Source organism: Tachypleus tridentatus, chromosome 11 (genome assembly GCF_004210375.1).
Source record: "Tachypleus tridentatus isolate NWPU-2018 chromosome 11, ASM421037v1, whole genome shotgun sequence".
Lineage (NCBI taxonomy): Eukaryota > Metazoa > Arthropoda > Merostomata > Xiphosura > Limulidae > Tachypleus > Tachypleus tridentatus.
This window is the reverse complement of record NC_134835.1, coordinates 62,723,122-62,745,579: the sequence shown is the minus strand read 5'-3', so window position 1 is coordinate 62,745,579 and position 22,458 is coordinate 62,723,122. Positions and strand designations below refer to the sequence as shown.

General features: G+C 35.5%; 1 protein-coding gene across 1 annotated transcript in view; it reads right to left on the bottom strand.

Moving 5' to 3' along the window:
- The window catches only part of LOC143231366 (neprilysin-1-like), a 67,887-nt gene that overhangs the window by 27,858 nt on the left and 17,571 nt on the right, over positions 1-22,458 (bottom strand). The window contains exons 4-9 of the mRNA XM_076465910.1: positions 21,081-21,248; positions 17,570-17,652; positions 16,967-17,131; positions 14,732-14,956; positions 13,845-14,012; positions 742-822 (exon numbers count right to left, since the gene is read on the bottom strand). Of these exons, the coding sequence (XP_076322025.1) occupies positions 742-822; positions 13,845-14,012; positions 14,732-14,956; positions 16,967-17,131; positions 17,570-17,652; positions 21,081-21,248 (890 nt within the window). The remainder of the gene's footprint in view (positions 1-741; positions 823-13,844; positions 14,013-14,731; positions 14,957-16,966; positions 17,132-17,569; positions 17,653-21,080; positions 21,249-22,458) is intronic.

Genomic DNA, 22,458 nt, shown 5'->3' with positions numbered 1-22,458 from the left:
ATCACATGTGAACCTTTCTGTAGAATTTACTGTTCCCTCAGACTCACTCGAATCGTGTCCACTGGTTTCTTCAATTTGACCAATCCAACAATATCTTCACCCCCCTTAAATTCAGATAGTATTTGTATGTATTATTTACTGCTTCTCTACTTACATTAAATTATCTATGTATCACCACACTTCAGTATCCAATTGCTCGCTATGTATTAGTTTATCTGTAATACAAATAGTTCGCAGTTCTATATTTTGTCCATATTCATCTCACCTCAGTCATTCACGTACCTTAGACTGCTATAGTAATCACGTTTTATCTAAATGATTTCTAAAGCTCACAAAACATTCTGAACCATAGCTCAACGTGGTTATTCACACCTTATTTGTAGTGTGTTTAGTAATACACACACTCACGTCTTCTTCACTGATTACGTTTTGCATACGTTCACATAACGTAATGTAGTTTCCTGTGTAATGTTCATACTCTCAGTTTTCTGCACTGATGAAACACAAATTGTAATATTTATTAACATCCAAGCTGTATATATAAATATCGTCTTCCTAAATCACACACACTTAAGTCTCTTATACTGTTCACATCTCATTTGCATTGGTTTGCTCATGTACACAATCGCTTTGTGTTGTTAACGCTTCATCTGTGTTATTTTAGAAATGCACACACTCAAGTATTCAGTGCTGTTAGTGATTTTTTTAAAGTTATGAATAGATGTATAAACGTGTAGTCACCTCTTCTGTAGCACTCATTAGTTCTCCTACTGTCATTTTCATCCAATCCTTCTCGTCTTTAGGGGGAAACCTGTCAAGAATCTAAAAGAAAAACAGATTCATTAAATCATTTTTCTGAATCATGATGAAGAAAACCGGTTCTTTGAAGTCACTGCTGTGCATTGTCTTTATAAATGAGAATCTACTGCTAATCAGAAAGAGTATCCTGAGAAATCACCATGTCTTACTATGTTCATAGAATAATAAAATACAGTTTTTATTAAACAACCCGTATAATATCAAAAATATAATAAATTTCGAACAAAATACATTGCTGTCTAAATTAACACGTTTTGCCAATATGTTGTGATACTCGAAGTAGACATTGTTACCTTATTTTCGCTATGACAGGAGGTTCGCTTACGTAGTGTGTATGGAAGACGAGTGTTGTATTTTTTTACAGGCAAACGAAAAGAAACAATACACTGTGTAGAGTCGAAACAAAAATAAAGTCTTTATGAAAAGACAGGTCAATTACTGTATTGTGATTGATAAAGTAAAATAAATCGTTAAAATAAAAAGTAGATAAAATAAATTTTATTTAAATGAAATAAAATTTTTTGTAAAGTTCCACAGGTGTGCTTTTTCTGCGACACGTTACCGAGATCAGCTGACACAGACAGTGTGACACTCTAGACTTCCCCTTTCTTTTTCTTTTAAGCCTCTCACGTACGACGAATAAATTTGTATTTACTGTGTACTCACACAGACATCTAACGGCCATGCATGCACTTCTAGACATTGAACCAACCACTATACCTGGAGGTATAGACATATGTTCTGTACTAGATTAAGAGATTGATTGTTTCATCTACTGAAACTGTTGTCTCCACAGTGTGTGATAATGATCATGTGGTCTATATTGTAAGCAGATAGAATCTTTTGTGAAGACACAAAGAAAGGACATCTACGACACCATGATCAAATAGTTCAAATTTGTAGCAAGTGTTTATGCTTCTTTGTGTGCTCTAACCGTATCACCGATACAGGTGAAGTAGCATGTTCTGAGTATCTCTGTTGCTCCACTGGAAATAATCCCTATAGAAATGAGTCATTATATAGTGTCTGTGAATGGTCGCACCGCTTGCTGTACTCTCCTACAATTGGGGGTTAATATGCTCAATTGTGAGTCTCTGGAGAAGCCATTAAAGCTACTGCTGAAGAGTTTTTCTGCTTTAGTAACTTGATTAAGGTTGTATCTTGTACCCTGTTTTCAGAAAATCCTTTTGGTCAACTGATTTTAGAGTACACTTTCAAGTATATCTGCCACAGCTCATCAGTGTGGGTTCGTTTTCATGACCACCGAACCTACGAGCCTTGCATTTTGTTCAGTTGATGTTGCTATTCTCAACTGGAGTGAATAGAAGATGCGACACTACCACAATGACCTTCAAACTGTAGAATTCCAGGTACTTCTGGGACTATAGTGTTAGAACACGTAAACTAAGTGGTAAGTATTGTGCTCTTTGATCTTACAACGAGGAATTTCATGTTACAGCTTCTTAAAAGAGTGATCCACCTTGATAACTATCACATCTAAAAACGGCAGTTTTTCTCCACTTCGTGTGTACATCGAGAAATTTGACTCTAAAGTCGAGAACATCCACGACTAAACATATATAGTCAAGTTTCCACTCCATTGCAGGTGAGCTAGTGAGGCCTGGTGGCAAAATCTAAACTAATATATAGTAGAATTTAAGTGTTCAAATCTATTTTCTGTTGAACTACTTGGGATTTTGAATAAAAATTGATATAACATGTTCTGAATATCTCAAGTAAATATTTCTTAAAGATGTTAAACCTATTTGACCTTGAATACCCAGATAAAACTGAAAAAAAAATTGTCAAAAATAGAAATAAATTTTGGATCAGACAAATTATCAATACGTTTAAAATAGCTTGTAGAACAAAAAAATTCACAATTTTCACCTCCGAGATTAAATAACCAATAAATGGACATAAAACCAGAAAAACTGGGCAAAAAATGTAAGATATTATCAAAATATTTTTAAAAAGATAATTCAACAAAGGTTAGAGTCAAACCTCAAATTTGCACATCAAGACATAGTCGCTTTCATTATCATGCCTTGCTGACTTACCAGGAAACGGGGTGGAGATATTCCTATATATGCTTCATTATGACATTTACTGATTTGAGGTAACGATTTTGTTAGGAAATCACCATATGAGAAAAAACAACTTTCAGACTACAATTCAGAGCATAAAACTGTACTAGGAAAATAATATTCTGAGCATTTTTGGTTGTGACGGTTTCCATCTATGTAAGTCTTCTTTGTTTTGGAATTTCGCACAAAGCTACTCGAGGACTATCTGTGCTAGCCGTCCCTAATTTAGCAGTGTAAGACTAAAGGGAAGGCAGCTAGTCATCACCACCCACCGCCAACTCTTGAACTACTCTTTTACCAACGAATAGTGGGATTGACCGTCACATTATACGCCCCCACGGCTGGGAGGGCGAGCATGTTTAGCGCGACGTGGGCGCGAACCCGCAACCCTCGGATTACGAGTCGCACGCCTTACGCGCTTGGCCACTTTTTCTCGTTCGGTGCACGCTACCCGCTCCCACGGCGAGTAGAAACACCACTCTCCAATCGGCAGACGAAGTCTTCTTTAGCTGAACAACTATAAGATATGATGTGTTCCATCTTACCATTTTCTTCAAGCAAGCCTTTCATTTTTCTCACTAAGCATGAATGGTTATGAATCCAGTATTGAAATGTATCATTTTCTATCTGTCAGCAGGGAAGTTTTTAAAGAAGGTTTCTGGGTGCTTTAGAATACATCGCAGATACACATAGGGCAGGGGTTCCCAACGTTTTGGCACTCGCGACCCCTTACCTAAAAGTTTGAAACTCATGTGACCCCCTACTTAGGGCTTACTATCAGTAGCTTAATTTTTCTTTTATTTTCTGTGAAGGAGAGGGAAAGAAACATCTAAAAAAATATTTTAAAATTCTGTAATTATTTATTAGCAAATTAAATCACATTGGTCCAACCTGAATTCACAAAAAGAACATATATTTCTTAAAATAATATTAACATAGGTTTGAACAGCTATCCAACCCAGCTAGTGAGATGCCTGATGTTGCATTTCAGCAGCAAGCTTTGAAATTCGTGGCCGAGCGTTTGTTTGAGGCAGGATTTTCCACTCTTGTTAATATAAAAACAAAGAATAGGAACAGATTGGATGTTGGAGATGACATGAGACTGGCTCTAACATGTAAAGCTATCATGCTGACTTTGGAGTATGACTGATACATAGCGCACCAGAACTGAGTCACGGCTTTCACCTTGAAGAGATCACGAGCTGAAGAGTCGTTCCTTAGATCCAGAAATTCATCTTGGATATCATCTGGGATGCTGGATACATCAAGTTCAGTACAAAATGGGTTCCTTACCAGGGCCTCCTGTTCCTGTGATAGCTCAGGGAAGTAACGCTCGACTTCCTTTTCTAGAGACTGAAGATGTTCGGTAATCTCATCCTTGAGGAACTGATCCAGTTGGATCTGAGACTCATCCGTCACTCCACAAAGTTTTTCAAACATAGCGATGTTTCCAAGATTGGTTTTCCGACGCCAGTTCTGCAGTTTGGAAACAAAGGCCCGAAGACTATCTTGAAAAAGGAGGACGTGTTTCCCTTCCTTGAAGCTTCAAATTGAGCTTGTTCAGCTGGTCAAAAATGTCGGCTAGGTACGCAACCCTTTTATTCCATGCTTCATCTTCGAAGTGAGCTACAAGATCTTTCCTTTCTTGAGTCTCCAGGAATAGCTTTATTTCATCTTTCATTTCAAAGACACGATTAATAACGTTTCCTTTCGACAACCAACGTACTGCTGTGTAGAAGAGAAGGACTTCGTGGTCAGCATTCATGTCTTTACATAGTTCTTTGAATAGGCGAGTGTTGAGTGCTTGAGTCTTCACATAATTTACAATTTTTATTACAGATTCAAGCACTTCCTGCAGAGAGGCAGGGAGAGTCTTACTGGCGAGAGCATATCGGTGAATCATGCAGTGAATGCCCTTTGCTTGAGGTGCTAGCTTCTTCACTCTCGACTGGAATCCTGATTTCGATCCCACCATAGCCGGTGCCCCATCCGTACAAACCCCACACACGTTTTCCCATTGAAGATCTTCGTCTTGAAAAAAGTTGAAACTTTTTCCATGACATCATCAGCTTTTGTTGTGGTTTCAAGTGCACTGCAGAATAAGAATTCGTCTTTGATGTCACCTGAATTAATGTATCTCACGAAGACAAGCAACTGAGAACATGAACTTACATCTGTTGACTCGTCGAGCTGAAAGGAGAACAAAGGGGAACCCTTGATTTCAGTCAAAACCTGTTCCTTCAGATCCATAGACATTTTAGAAATGCGCCTCTGTATAGTATTATTTGACAGGGATACTTGCTGCATCTTCTTTGCACTGGCTTCTCCAAGAATAAGATTTACTGCTTTCATCATGCAGGGTTTAAGAAGTGTTTCTCCAATCGTGTGAGGCTTTTCTTGTTTAGCAATTTTGAATGCAATCCCATATGAAGCTTCCACTACGGCTGCACTCTGCTGCTGAAACGACCCACTTCTATCAATTCTTTGGCTTTTAAGACACCGTTCATGCTGTTTGAAGAAATCCAAACCCTTCTTTGCGTATTCTGGATGTTTCGTCTCGAGATGACGCTTGAGTTTTGATGGTTTCATTGACTCTGCACTCAGGACAGCATGGCACAAAACACACCTGTGGTTTCTCGATGCCGTCGTTGGCGAGCACAGTGGTGAAGCCAATGTTGAGGTAGCATTCTGAGTATCTGCGCCGTTTAGCCATGGACACAACTCACCTCTACTGCTTACTTATCTCCTTGTTAAAATAAAATAAAAATGTTGAATAATGAACGCTTTGGCAACTGTAGATCTTGACACTGATTACTTGTGGGGGTGCAGGTAGAGTAATGATGGGGTAAGTATTGGGAGGGAAGGGAGCGTGGCCAGTCACGCGATTCGTCATCCACCAATCAGCAACGGGCATGTGACTCACGTGTCGAGAGCGAGCACACACACACTTAATCACAGCTAAACAAACACACAAGCATACTTGCATGTGCGTACACTCACATACTCGCTACTCACTAGTACACACATACATATTCACACAGGCACATTCACTCACAGGCACGCATACATACACCCATAATATCACCTAATGACATTGAACTAACGTAGCACACGTTTTGCTTTGCACCGAAACAAAAAAAAATGTAAGAGCATGAAAATGTAATTGATGAAATAAAATTAATGTTATCCCAAGCTACTTCTTACAAGGCTATGCGACTCCCCTGCCAAGGCTTTGCGACCCTCTGGGGGGTCGCGACACACCGGTTGAGAACCCCTGACATAGGGCATAATCTCTGGAAGTGGGTACATTTGGGTTAGTGAACATTGTCAATTCAGCTGCTTCCAAAGGACCAAACAGTTTAGTAATTCATATGTGCTGAATACTGAGATACTTCACATGCTGTACACAGTATTTCTAGAGGACCCGCAGTAACAAAACCCGACTAGTCTTTTCTAAGTGGCTTTTCATTAATGCCCTCGCGCTCAGTGATTTTCATAGGAAAGACTGAGATTGTGAGCAGTTTTGAATAAGAGACCAAAAATCAATAATCTTTGTAGGTGGAAAGAGTTCGATTACTTGTATTTAAACAAAATAAAATGAATTATGTTTTACATGTAACAAGTTGAATGGACGGATCAGCAGCTTAAAATCTGTTTGAGTAAACACAAGGGTGAGACTTCAACAAAACTCTTGTATCTTTCAATTTCAGAAACGAAGTGCAGCCATGGGAACTCATCAAACCACTTGCTCTGGAAGTTGATATTTTGAGATTTTGCTTTCTGTCGTGGTATTAGTTGTGCGTCTGGATGATATGGCTTTCCACACTGTATCTGTGGAGTGTCAGATATTTCATTACTGCACAAACTTGTTTCACAACTATCTGGTGGTTCATGATGTGCAATAGTTGCACAAGCATTTTCAGACTCGTTCTCTGATGAACATGGTATTTCCTCTGTATGGCAAGTTTCTGTTCCTTTACTTGAGGTTGTTGGATTATCGGCATCTGCATTGTCACTTGTAGTACTAGTAACTGGCTTGCAGAACTGTCTAATATCGGAAGGTTTCAGACGCTTGCTTGTCATAATTGGAATCTGTTTCCCAGATGACTCAACAGGCTAAAATACAGTCTTTCTTGAAAAACTAACGTACAACGAACCAAGATAGAACAGAATGGAAGTAAGACTGAACTGTACAGTGTATTTAAGTCGAACGCGCGAACCTCACAGTGATTACCGAGCCGACTGACCGCCTGGGCACCGCTGGGACGACAGTATGTGTTAGTTACGACACAAGTAATTGCAAGTTTCTCAAAAAATACTTAAACAATCACAAATATATAAATATTCCTGTTAAAGCTCACAAAAAGCAAACACGTTGTGATATAATGTCTATAAGCACGTCTATTAAATAAAAACACCTAAACAAAAACTAGCAATACAATTCAAGTAGAGGCTTCAGGTCGTTGAAATCGCTCCTTTTGTGTTCTAATTATACAAGAAAATACAATATTTTTACTATCTATGATAAGAGAACATATTGTTCTTTTACCCTAAAGTACCAGCACTTTATTAGAGGGCGGTGATAATCTGAAATTTCATGGATTAATGAAGGCCACAAACACAGGTATAATGAGCCCTGTTGTAAAATCGAGGCTCAGACTAAAGGGAGCGGAGGGGGGTGATGTAGGGCGCGTCTGGATCCGAGCGGCCTGAACCTGTCGTTAACTATACACTAAACGTACACTATGGTCAGCGGATTCGGCAGCTAAGGAGAGTAAGGCGTTCGACAATAAAACCGGCTAGACATACATAAGAACAAATGGCGTAGGAAAACCGCACAATATACACATAAGATTGATGCAGCTACAAGCTACAAATGGCCTGCCAGATCTAGATCACAGGAGTTTATGGTTGGGAGTAATATTTTCGAATTTCATGCTCTGTTCAATCTGTTGTGATGAAAATTTTACTTAATCTTATACTACATACAAGACGTAGGTAGATTCTGTGATAGTGCTTGCAAGCCTTGCATGTATACTTAGGCCTACTGACTGATACTTACGAGCTATCGTTTAAATTGAAAAGCTTAGAAGCACGCCTATATTAAAGATGTACATTTCGGCTACTGAAAAAGCCTACATCTAGGCCTAATTATGTAATTCGATTGGTTAAAAACACGAGAATTACAAGAACAAACACACAATTTGTAGGCCTATGATGCAATAAAACAATTCAACAGACTAAACTGTGGGGGGATGATTGTATGCACCATCCCCCATCTAAAATGAAAGGGGGAAGTATCCCCATCTCCCCAGGATCTACGCCCTGCACATTACACATTTAATGTGTAACTGATCAACAAAACTTTGCATCATTAGTATCTGAAGCATCTCATTTCTATGTGGCAAATATATGTACACAAGGGAACGTAGGACACAATACAAATGTTCCAAGGAACATTATATAGCTTTCTTAAGCGAATTATGCAACAGAAAACAACACGTATGATAGAATTAGCATACAATCTCGATTGGATTTAGTATGCTCCAAATCAGAGCGTCATAGAAAATTCAAACTTTTTCACATGTTACAGACATGTGGTATTCATAAATCACCTTAATATTTCGAACTGAACCCAATAAGTACCATGTAAAATTGTCTCTAGTACAAAGATTCTAATTGTAAAAGAAACATTGTTTCCATTCTTTGCCATAGCATCATCACCTGACTGCTCATTCTCTCACATCATTTGTCATCTGTAACATACAAACATCATCCACTCAGCTAGTAAAGTCATTCACCCTATCCACACGAAAAGTAGATATTATCTGCTACAGGGAACAAAGAAACAAAAGGTAAATAGAAGAAAATGATGTCAATGGTTTGTTCTGGACCATTTGTTTAAACCAAAACGAAACAAGAATTCCTGTATTATTACAGTTGTGAAAAATATATGATATGCCTGCATATCAACTTTTCCCATCACCTCTGAGCATGACCTCAGGCTGAAAATTAAAATTAAACTCAATAACTTTAAACTTGCGCCATAGTAAAAAAATACTTTGATTCTACTTTGTTCTTAAGAGTAGTTACATACCAGATGGACAACTCAACCCTTTAATAAAGAACTATACTCAACTAGAAGATAAAACTTTTTATTATGTTTTGAAAGGTAACATAATACATTACAACGTGAAACATTAATTTAAGTAAATATTAAATGAAATACAATACATCATTAAATGATAATAACGATAGAAAGAAAACCTTTCACAGTTGAGCAGCACAACTGAGATGTAATATACGTTAAAATGATCAAAAGAAAAACCCTTGTAAACATAGTACTATAAAATCAAAGCTCTTGTAATGAATAAAACTTTACAAAAATGAAACTTTAATATACACACACGCTTATCACATAAAAATAAACCCTTTAATATGGAACATAGTTAATGTCCCTTTAACAAAGAACATATTAATACCTTTTGACATAGAAAAGAAGTATGTTCAAGTACACTCTAAAAAATACCAAAAATATTCTACAGCAATGAGTTACTTATAGAGAATAGTTATCCCTTTTAGAATGGAGGTGGGCGTAGTCTAACAAATTATATAATTGAAAGTTAAATACAAAAAAGTAACAGTTGTGGAGGGAGAAATTTAACAGAGATATCCTTTAAAAATAAACGGTTTAATACATCATGCCAGACATCACACGATAATAATAATAAATTAGCATGAAAACCCTTTAACAGAAAAAATGTATTATTAATAAAGACAAAAACATTTATATTTTCGATCCATTCTGTGAAGACTGGGTAAGGGTGTACTAATCATACAAACAATATGTATGAAAATGGAACAAAAGGAAAGAAACACAAACGAATTACATATATTTAAAAGTTAATTTAAATTCCTGTTCTTTCACATACAATTGTGCAGGTGTGAAAAAGAGAGGTGACATCATTACACACACAAAATAAGAGAGAGAATAATATAGATATAGTATTGCAAGTAAATATGAACACAGGGGACAAAGTGAGTTTGTAAGGAGAATATATAAAGCAAATATGCACAAACATAAATACATTGCATTATTACAAAAAATGTGCAAAAAACGATGAATATTTGATATGTGACGAGTCTTCTGATTTGTATATATATGACTATATAATGTGGTTCTAAATATGCTGTAACACTTTCCACAATTCATCCAAGTCGTTTGATTACCATACAACGTTATTCGCAACCACACGGCCTCGATGATGTTCATATAAGACTTTGTGAAGACTACGACATTATTGTGAATATTCCATCAGCCTCCTTACAATCCAAGTTGGTGTTCCATTGAGTTTATGTTTGGAGTCATCGTCACATTGATAAAATGCATTCCCGAGGGAATGGCATAGCGAATCAGAACTTAGCTGTATCTGTCAGCAGCCAGGATGCTTTCGTACATTTCTGGCTCATATACAGCCCCACAGTTGTATTTATCCATTTTCATGCTTCACTGTAGCCATTATACACTGACTGTTACACTGTTGTCCAGTCTGCTATCGAAAATCAGTGTGCCATTGATTATTGCCACACAGCAATTGTTCATAAAGAGCACTGTTTTACAGGTTTAAAATATCCTGCTGCTTTATTTCTGTTGTCTTTTCTCAGTAAAGGTTTTCTAGCAGTTTCAAGCCCACCAAGGCCATGTTTGGCTAACTTACATCTTAATGCTTTTGACAAAAGGTTAGCACTTGCACTTGTAGCAAGATCTTTACTGAATGGTCGCTTCACGCACAGAAAATATACTCCAAGGAACTTTACATTACTTGTTGGCAGTTTGAATTTTTTCTTCGACTATTACTATTCTAGTTTCGAGAACTCTGTTTAGAGCCTTGCATATAGCACTGGGTAAAACTTGAAGTTGGACTGTTGATAATAGTCTTAAAGCTTCGACTTATAGATGCTTGCTATGCGTAATTTCCTTTTCAGCAGCCAACATCTTCACCAAAAGTTTCAAACTCTAAAATCGAATCATTTCCAATACTTATGTAGGTCTTATGCTGGTTTGACTCTTGCAAAGTACTTGTCTGACACTGAATTACATTATGTCGTGTCAGCATAGCACTGCATTAAGCAACACTTCATTATACACATAAATATTATTCTATTGTGTGTAATATGGATTATATACTTACTTTGTCCTCTGATTCCATAAGTACTTCCAGATATACACACACATAGATACGTACATAATAGACCACAAAAGCTGCTAGACTCCTGTCTCATGAGAGTCTATTACCCATTCTGTTAAACCATCAGATCTGGGATGATAAGGTGAAGTGTAAAGGTTCACTACACCTAACCTTTAAAGTACGTCAGCAAACACTTTGCTGTTGAAATTGGAAACCTGGTACATGTGAATTTCTTCCAGTTCTACTTTCCAAGTTCTTTGCTAACACATCAGCGAAAGATTGTGCTAATGTATCAATCAATGCAAAAGCTTTTGCCCACTTAATAAAATATCTTAAACTGGCCTGTATGTATTAATGACCTCTCACTTTCTTTTGAAGTGGGCCAGTGTGTTTGAGACCTATTCTTTGTAGAGGAAGCCCAATAATTTTCTTTTGGAGTTTGTCCTGCCTCATCAAGGAACAAACAGGCGTACTGAGCAACAGTACATTTCCTGGTGACTTCCAGAAATATTGATAATATGGTTATTATCATATAAATTATTAATAATTAAAATAAATTTTTCGGATATGCCTCAAACTTGTTAAAGTATAATAACCATTTAGTTCACTAAGTGATTGACTTAACTGTGTATATCTGAAAAAACATTAAACTTGTTTTTTCTTTGTTTATCGACTTTAACAGCCTAAATAGTTTTACTAATCAATTTGCAAAAAATAAAAAAACGGCGTATGTGTGTTGCTCTAACTTCATGCTGTAAAGGTTTTGTGCGAAATCAGTTCCATAGTTCTGAAGAGAACGATTATTGAAATATTGAAATATATATATATGGGAATGAAATAAGGAAAAAAGTATACAGTGCAAGTTGATGCCACTTCGTCCTCGAAACTAAAACTGAATTAAGTTAACAGTGACAACATGAAATTAAGGTTTGTAGATCACTTTGTACTACACACTTGTAAAAGATAACATTGTGTTGAAGATAAGGAAAGCAATACATTTTCTTATGTTATAGGATTATCATTAGCGACCTCTTAGAGAAAACCTGAAGTAGGTTTTGTTTGATATGAAAACCAAGTAAATCACCCTTGTTTATCCTGCAATGCTTACAAATACAGCATTGTCAAATTAAAATATTTCGTGTTTGTACTAATTTATTCGTCGAACAACGTTTGTTTCCTAATACCTTATGTCTTCATTAGTCAGTTACTCGACTCAAAATATGTATTTTATGTAAACATTTAAAAGAGTTTCTGTGAAAACCAGTGGAGTGCAATCCAGATAAGAAATTCTTGATAAAACAAAAGTTTATCTCATATACGAATTTAATTTAGTGTTGCATCTTTCTTCACTCTCAGATAGAAGATGGACAATCTCACATCCTTTCTTCGTTTTATACAGTTATTTCAATATTTTTATTCAACACAATGCTGGTATCCTCGCAAGAACTAATAACAAAGCAAATAAGCCCGGCATGGCCAGGTGGTTAAGGCGCTCGACTCGTAATCTGAGGGTCTCGGGTTCGAATCCCGGTCACACTAAACATACTCGCCCTTTCAGCTGTGGAGCGTTATAATATGACAGTCAATCCCACTATTTGTTGGTAAAAGAGTAGCCCAAGAGTTGGCGGTGGGTGGTGATAACTAGCTGCCTTCCTGTTAATCTTACACTGCTAAATTAGGGACGGCTAGCGCAGATAGTCCTCGAGTAACTTTGCGTGAAATTCAAAACAAACCAATGGTCTAATCTGTATGAAACCTCCAATAAAAACAACTAATGAATTTAGTTGCATTTTTTACCAGGTAAAGTATGTAACATCTACACGTCATTATCCAAAAGCCTAAGTACAAAACACGAGTTCGAAACAGCCAGATGTGTTTAAGAAAGTAATAGACATTGCTAAACTTAAGGGTGAAAGGGGCCTTAGTTATCATGGTAAGACTCCTGAAGCCACTTACACTTTGTATGATTGATCCCTCATTAGAATACGATAATATTTAGGAAATGCTTTTCCTTCTTCGCAAGTATGATTTGATATCAAATACGCATGTTAAAATCGTTGTAAAAAATAAAAGAGTAAAATCACTAAATCCCTGAAACAGAATCATGATAGATGGAACACTCAAAATCGTGAGGAGCTAACCACGTTGTTCTCCATACGACATTACATTACACGCAAAATTAGTTAGTTAGTTTTTTATGATATGTACTACCATGTTCCCATATTTTGTAATAAGCTCATTCAGAGGTATCACACAGACCAAGCATTGCAACTGTTTCAGGTATCGATGCTACACACAGAAAATAACCTGCAATTTAACTGTTTTCAAACTCTCGTAAATTACACCGTTTTGACACCCTGCATACACTTAGCGACCATCAATCAGTCTGTCTTAATGCTGTTTCTTTGTATGTGTACCCACTGAATTTCGTTTAAAAGCATGATATGCTTTTTTGGCATGCAAATGCCATGCCAAACCGTTCAATAGGTGACAAGGTAGTACAAGATACCTATATTTCACAGTCAACAGAACCACATATACCTCAAAACGATACGCAATGCAATGATCAGTGGCATCAGAATACAAGGTACAATTTAAGTTATAATTAATTTTTCACCTGTTTTGGAATGTTCAAATTATATAAACATATGCAAAAGAAAAGGTCTATTATTTGCGAAATACTGAATCATACTCTACCGACGGTTCACAAGCAACAGTATTTTGGTTCTCTCTATTGTTAGTGTTTTACCTGTTTAATTGTTTTCTCCACTTCAAAGATGCCGGCGATATCATTTTCTTCTGGATCCACTTCATCCTTATTTTCCCGCTGTTGAATCTGTTTAGTAATATTTTGGATGAGATCCCTATGTTGACGCTCTTGAGTAATTAACGATCTCTGAATCCCAGGATTTCCTAGCTGAAAAAATATTCTAAATTACGTATATTTGGAAACAAGTTATTTAATGAAATTTTGTAGATAATTTTAATCTCTTATAATATTTTACGTATAATTAAATTATCAAGAAACGATCTTTTTCTTGTATCTGCTGTTAATTTCAGATATCTTGTATTATTAACCAGTCATAAAAATTAACAGCACTTCAAGCATACTAAATAATTCTTTGAAAGCAATAACAAATTAAAAATTTCTACACGTCCGATAAACGTGTTCACAATAAACTTTAACTATCTTAGTAACGCAATAACTTAGGATGGATATTAATAATCATAGATTTTTTTCACTTACAGTTTGTTTGTACCGATTATTTTCTATTGTGTTCTGAAGAACATTCGAATAGTTTTGATAGTATTGTATTTAAAATGTTCTTAAGTTTCATAAAATGGACATTCCAATTTTTGTTTGAAATATGAAAATATTGAACACATATTAACTTAAAATCTCATTAACATAAAAAATGTTAAATATACAGTTATGCCTCAACAAAATATTTTAGGTTTTCCAAGAATTTTTGTTCAGTGTATATAAAATTATAATATATATATTTATTATTATAACCAATGTTCGGTTCTGTAGCCTGGCAGCATTATCCCTACCCAGTATTTCAGTTAACCTAACTTCTACAGTACTTTATCAAGTTTCCCATCCTACTGTAATACATGATAAATCAAACTAACATAAATGACATTTGTTGAAGTATTTCTGAAGTCGGGAGCTATAGTGAAGGATATAAAAGGCACAGTTCCAAGTTGACGAATCATCCAAGCTGTTGGGTGGACCCAGTCGTAAAGGGCACTTGTCCAATTTTTTGATAGCAGCGGCCAACCACCGACATCATTCAACATCTTTTTCAGTGTAGTTACTCCATTAACGATGTTATCGTCTTTTGTTGTTGTTGGGTTTGTTTTTTTGATGGGAAGAGAAAACGATCAGTTTACTTGACATACTGCAACTTACATAGATTGGTAAACTGAGAAAATATACCTTCGATTTGTTGTGCTATCTGCAAATAACATTCCGAAAATAAAATAATAAAGAACAGCATACGACTGTATACAAGTAAACAAACATCCAATAAAACGGCACTAGTCCACCAGTGACATAGCGGCAAACTCACACAACTAGAAAACGGGTTTCAATACCCCTGATAAACAGAGTCCAGAGAGCCCTTTGTGTAGTTTTGTGCTTAACTCCAAACAAAAACAGTACTAAATCAGGATATGATATAGAATACAGTACTAAACCCGGATATGATATAGAATACAGCACTAAACCCGGATATGATATAGAACACAGCACCAAACCAGGATATGATACAGAATACAGCACTAAACCAGGATACGATATAGAATACAGCACTAAACCAGGATATGATATAGAATACAGTACTAAACCAGGATATGAGATAGAGTACAGTACTAAACCAGGATATAATATAAAATACAGTACTAAACCAGGATATGATATAGAATACAGCACTAAGCCAGGATATGATGTAGAATACAGTACTAAACCAGGATATGATATAGAATACAGCACTAAGCCAGGATATGATATAGAATACAGCACTAAGCCAGGATATGATATAGAATACAGCATTAAACCAGGATATGATATAAAATACAGTACTGAACCAGGATATGATATAGAATACAGTACTAAACCAGGATATGATATAGAATACAGTACTAAACCAGGATACGATATAGAATACAGTACTAAACCAGGATATGATATAGAATACAGCATTAAACCAGGATATGATACAGAATACAGTACTAAACCAGGATATGATATAGAATACAGCACTAAACCAAGATATGATATAGAATACAGTACTAAACCAGGATATGATATAGAATACAGTACTTAACCAGGATATGATATAGAATACACTACTAAACCAGGATATGATATAGAATACAGCATTAAACCAGGATATGATATAGAATACACTACTAAACCAGGATATGATATAGCATAAGTTTTTGATATGCTTTATTTCCACTTTTTTCTGATGTACTTTCAAGAAAGAAAAAGTTATTATCAAATATAACTGTGAAAGTTTTGTTAAAACATATTGAAATATAAATACTTAGTTTCGTCAAGAGTAAATCGATATTATAAAAATAAATTAAGTAAAACGAATAGTGTGTGGATGTGTTTTCTTATAGCAAAACCACATCGGGCTATCTACTGTGTCTACTAAGGGAAATCGAACCTCTGATTTTAGGGTTGTAAGTTCGTAGACTTATCGTTTAATTACTACTAAATAAAAAAGTGAATAAACAAAATTATGCTTGTTGAGAACATTTGTTTCGTTTTTCTTTTTAGATTAAAATATATATATATATAAGGTTTGGTTTTTTAACTTCGCGCAAAGCTACTCGAGGGCTATCTGCGCTAGCCATACTTAACTGAGCAGCGTAAGACTAGAGGGAAGGCAGCTAGTCATCACCACCCACCGCCAACTCTTGGGCTACTCTTTTACCAACGAATAGTGGGATTGACCGTCACATTATAACGCCTCCGCGGTTGAAAGGAAGAGCATGTTTGGTGCGACCGGGATGCGAACCCTCGACCTTCAGATTACGAGTCGCACCCCTTAACACGCTTGGCCATGCCAGGCCATATATATAAGGATGATAACTGTTACCCCAGTTACAATGATGACTGTGAGTTCAATAAAAATAACTGTGATCCCAGTAACAATATTCATTTTGATCTCGGTATCAATAATGGTTTGATCCTGGTAACGATGATAATTTTGATTCCGGTAACAATAATGACTTTTTTTTCCAGTTGTTGTTTTGTTTTTGAATTAAGCACAAAGCTAAACAATGGAATATCTGTGCTCTGCCCACCACGGGTATCGAAACCCGGATTTTAGCGTTGTAAGTCCGCAGACATACAGCTGAACCACTGGGGGACTTGATTCCAGTAACAATAATAATTTTTATCCTATTAACAATAATGACTTTGATCTTGCAATGTTTTTCATCCAGACAATAATTCAGTTTTTTCTTCCTTAACAGCCAATTAAGATCTACTGAAGGATCTAATCGAATGGACAACACCTATAGTGAATAAATATTAAAATTCTTCAAGTACCCCGTAAGTTATAAAGTGTTGTTTCGGTTTTCGATATTCTACCTGCTTCCAGACTCTCTTGTTGACCGAGTTAAATTCGTTAATGATTAACACCGAAAACCTTTAAATAGCTGAATAGTACGAGTTACTTATCGATTTATCCTTAGAAGTATGTTTTCCCTTTTATTTAAAGTGTGGTGCAACGCACCGTAAAGCTGGTAATTTTTCTCGTTTATCACTTCGTCAGAAAAATGTCCTAAACAACTGGCCTTTTTTTAAATTAGTGTCAGTTAGTTATGTCTTTCTGAGATCAATGAGTAGTAATTGTCTAATTTTTTGCTTCTAAAAGCGTAAGCTATCAAATATTTATTTACATTTTATAAAACTAACGAAGGACTGATACGAATGTGAAAAGCAAAACTTACCCATTTTAGGCACGATGTGTACATTTTCTTCATCTGAGTTACAGCAGATGATGGATTAGTTAGAGAAATCCCTTCAAGAAGAGCTAGAGACAAACACACACAAACAACGACAAGAAAAAAACATTGTGTGAACTCGTACATGTAGCAACTTCTTTAAATTAGTGTGTGTGTTTATTAGCTGTTGGACAATTTCTTAAAATTCCAGAGTAAGCATAACAACCGTTCACTTATTAGGTCTAACTTCACAAGTAAGCTACATTTAAAGAAATATCTTACTTCATTAAGTTCGTATACTGACTAATATAAATTATGAACTGATTTCTTATTGACTGATTAACAGATTCACTAACACAATAAGTGGATATTTATCATTCTGGATTACGAGAATTCAACTACCACTTCGATGTTGCATGATCTGTGAATAAGTTAAAGTCGTGTCCATATATGTTGTGATGGAAATACCTCGGGACTTTGACATCACTTAATAGCCTCTTCGAGTTTTACACAATCGTTTTCCAACTGCTCTCACGTATTCTTTCGCATGTTGTACTTGTGATAACGCTACTTTTGTTACATAACCACTAATATGTTCAGCTACTGTGAGAGGATCTTCAAGAGGTGAGCATGTTAATACAGAAGTACTGGATAGTTCTTTCTTTAGTTTGTTCACAATGACCAGTCCAACCAAACTTGTTTGTTTTTTTAGTAGTTTGTGTAAAGGACAAACTGTCAAAGAATGATTTTACAAAATGAAGACAGTAAAAGCACAGTCCAAAAAAACCTTTTACCTCACACTAGTTTTATGGTTTTAACCAATTCTGGATAGATTCGATATTTGCTGGATTCCTAAAAACAGTCCCTGTCCATTGACCGTATATTCCAAGAAACTAAATTGTAGCTGAAACAACTTATAGTTCTTGAGATTCAGTTCAAGGTTCTCACTCCTCAACTGGTAAAGTACTTTTTTTCTTGCCCATCACTTCTTTTCACATGTGATTACATCATCCAAATAGATGAGTATAAATTGAAGATTTCAGATAGAACACATTCCATTAGTCATTCAGACATATCAAGTGCATTACAACATAACCTATTTCCTGCAGCAAAAGATGCCTTTTCTAAAGTTGCTTTGTATACTTGCATCCGCCAATATTCTCTCTTCAGGTCCAACGTTCAAAACCATTTTGACTAAGATAAAACATCTAAAGCGAAAGCAATCCTTAACAATGAGTAACATTCTTTCTTTTTGACTTACAGATCCACTATATTTCTTGATTTCATTAACCTTTCAAATCCATCGTTCTTCTTCACAAGTAAAATAAGTGAAAATCAACGACTAGTACTTGGATCCATTACTGTGTATTCATTTATGGCCTCAATTTCTTTCAGACCATCAATCTTATTTTTCGCAAATGGAAGTCACGTGGCCAACGTAAATGCTGGGGTTACATCTCCGCTATCTGTTTAATAAGATATTTTATTTATCCACTTTGAGTCATGATATCCACTGAAGAAAGTAATTTGTTATTATATAAGCGAGTAATGTAAGAATTTCACATCTTCAACCATACAGTTCTTGTAAATAAGATGAAAAGTTTCCGTTATCGTTACATCAGACTTCCCATACGTTTTTTCTTAGGTGACCAACTCCGGATTAAGGCATGAGCTTATCGGACTGAAGCCCAGGGCCTCAAGCTATGACTACAAATGTATTGCACGATAAAGGTTCTGTCTCGAGGGGGCCTAAATAAGTTGATAAACCTAGGGCCAATAAAACCCTCAATCCGACCTTGGAGGTGACTAGTTACAATTTTCTTTGTTGTGAAGTTATTTCTTGTACAACGTCACAGTTTACAAAGTTTCATCCCATTACACTTTATTAATATTTAATACTTATGAAATCGACGAAGTTACTTAAAATCAAATCGAATACACTTTGTTCAAACATACAAACGATTCATAAATTACCTAACTAGTAAATAGGAAAGAATACGAAGCAATTACATGTATTAAAATGATTTTTTTGTAAGTGGTACAGGCAATAAGTTCTACAGTAATATAACAAATATTATAATAATAAAACTAGTAAACAACAGTTTTTTTTATGGATACATTTATATTGATAATAACCTTTGTTTCGTTTATGTTATGTTATCTCTCCTTTAGCACAGTACCGTAGAATTAATAAAACATAAAATGTCATATAAACAACTTGTAGTCTATGAATATTTCCGTATTGTTGTTTTAACACTCTTGTGTTTTATGAACTTTATGAGTTTTTCGCAATTGAAATTATCTTTGTATGTTTTTACATATATTACATATTTCTGCATTAATTTTAAAGAATAATTTCTAAACAGACCTGTTTTGTTAACGTGACGAAAACACGTGCCTTTGTTGGACCGTCTTAAATTTACAGACCTATAACTCTAGCATCCGGGGTTTGATTCCCTGCGGTAGCTTAGCCCTCAAACAAATAAAGTTGTGGCCAATTACAAAATCGACGTTAGCAGAATGTTCGGTTCTTTTTTTTAAAAAAAATGTTTAATCGATTATATCAGAGGGTAGAGTACGTTATATTAAAGCGACCCGAATGTGCAAATCAGCAGTTATAATCGATATAAAGTTACGGTACAACAGACTTTATAAGAACTACATTTAACATTTGGCATTTCATAGATAGTGCGATGACACCGCAAAATGACCGGTTTTGGGAATGTTATATAACAACTCTTTCCGACGCAAAATATTCATAGTCGTAGATCATAAAGATGTGTCCAAATCGAGGATTTAGAGTTTGTTTTGTTGTTTTTTTTTTCATCGTCCAGCCAATTGTGGTATCAAACGAAAGGCCCCTTGGGCAGTGACGTATTCAGATAAGACAAAAGATAGATCTGTGTATACTTAATAGCATTGGAAAACAACAGACTATGGATCAACTTAGGACACCCAAGTGCAACAGACATAGTGAGCCAAGTACGCTGTCTTTTAACAGTTACGAAATAACAGTAGTAAAGCTGCCCATGTTGCCTTAGGCAACAGTGCGCGACGTCATCAAGAAGGATCTTCATCTGAAAGAGCCACACAAGTCATTCTCAAGTAGCTAGAAAATGAAACACGTATTTATGTGGATCCGTACGCAAACATACCAATCGGACGTAGCGCCTATGAATTTCTGGGTGATAGGACTGTTGAAACAGCGTTGGGAAACAGTTTTCTCCTACTCAACAGAGGGATAGGTGTAATTTGGACATGACAGCCTTGCGACACAACTTTTCTAACCGAAACTGTGCTTCAGAGCTATTGTCAATATCCATAATCGTAAGGAAGAGCATAACTGGATGTGGTGATACAAACTGTAACGGTGTTATGAGTTTTCAAGATCGTTTAATATAACGTATTCAACTTCTGTAGCCACGTTTACATGATTTACTGGAATAACAACTACAGCTTATGATTTACGAGTTATTGCAGAAAATGAATGAAAATCTGAAGCAGCAAATCACTAAACCTTTTAGCCTATGTGTTGTTTGAAACTCCAATTTCTTTCTCATATCATAGATGCTATCTTTAGCAGAATCAGGGATGACAGCTTTGTTGATCCAACCTCCACAGGAGTAGGTGTAAAAGTCAGAACAAGGGTCTACAGACTGGTTCATGGACGCTAGGAGGCCAGCCGCTAAAATAACAGAAGTTAATTTTTTAATCTTTTAAAATTACTGGTTCAGAATAACTATTCACATTTTATAAACCGAAGACGGCAAAGTTTTGTCTTGTTTTGTTTTACGTTTATGTAAAATCCTATAATTAAAAAAAAAAATTTTTCCTACTTTTAAACCTTTGAACAAGAAAATAATAACAGTGATAACATCACTTAAGCTGCAAAATGTTTTTGTTTCTCATCGTCCAATTAATTGTGGTATCTGACGAAAGGCCCCTTGAGCAGTGACTTATATATATGATAAAAGACAGATCTTTATGCTGTTTCTTCGCACCTCTGATTTTGAATCTGAAATGGGCAACTTAAGGGGAAGGTGAAAAAACAAAACAAAACACCTGCAGTGTAAATGAGTTTTATCGCGATTGTTAAGGCTGTTAGTTTCCAATTCTTCGAAAGCTTTCGATGTTTAAAGATAATTATTTCACATATCTCAGTCAATATACTATCGGTTACAAACTAAAAGTCACCAAAACCCTATTTATATTGAAATTAAATGAACAAAACTTAACCAGAAATTTGACCTTCAGCGGTGTGGTTTCAATTGTCATATAATAAACTAATATTTTCACGAATGTTTTCATACGACTTCAGCATAATTTACAAAATAGTTAGAAGACAGACATTTTATTTATTAAAAACAGAAATAGTATTTATTAACTTTTCACTTCATGCCAGCAATAAACAAGATAAATCGTCAGTGTAAAATTAAACGTATAAATGAATTATACATATATGACTTGTACAATATATAACTGATTAAAATGGTTTTGAATATATTAATTGAAAATAAATTTTCAAACATACGTTGGTATTCAAATTCAACAACCATACCTTTGCAAGAGTTCGGTAAATTTTCTGATTATTTCAACAAGTTCGTTTGTTCGTTTTTTTAAATTTCGCGCAAAGCTAGTGAGGGCAATCTGCTAACATTATAACTACAATCGATGTAGTGCAGTTGAAATAACCTAAACTACATTACTAGTTTTTGTCATTTCTTCTACATGTTCTGTGCCAGTGATTGGTCCAGCCACTATTATTAGTTTATTTACATTAATTAGAAACCATAAACAGAGTATATCCTGCTCTTTTTGAGGTGACTGTCCGAGAAATCAGTATCTTAGGCAATGCAGAACACCCAAAAACTTAACACGTGTATTAGACGGAACTG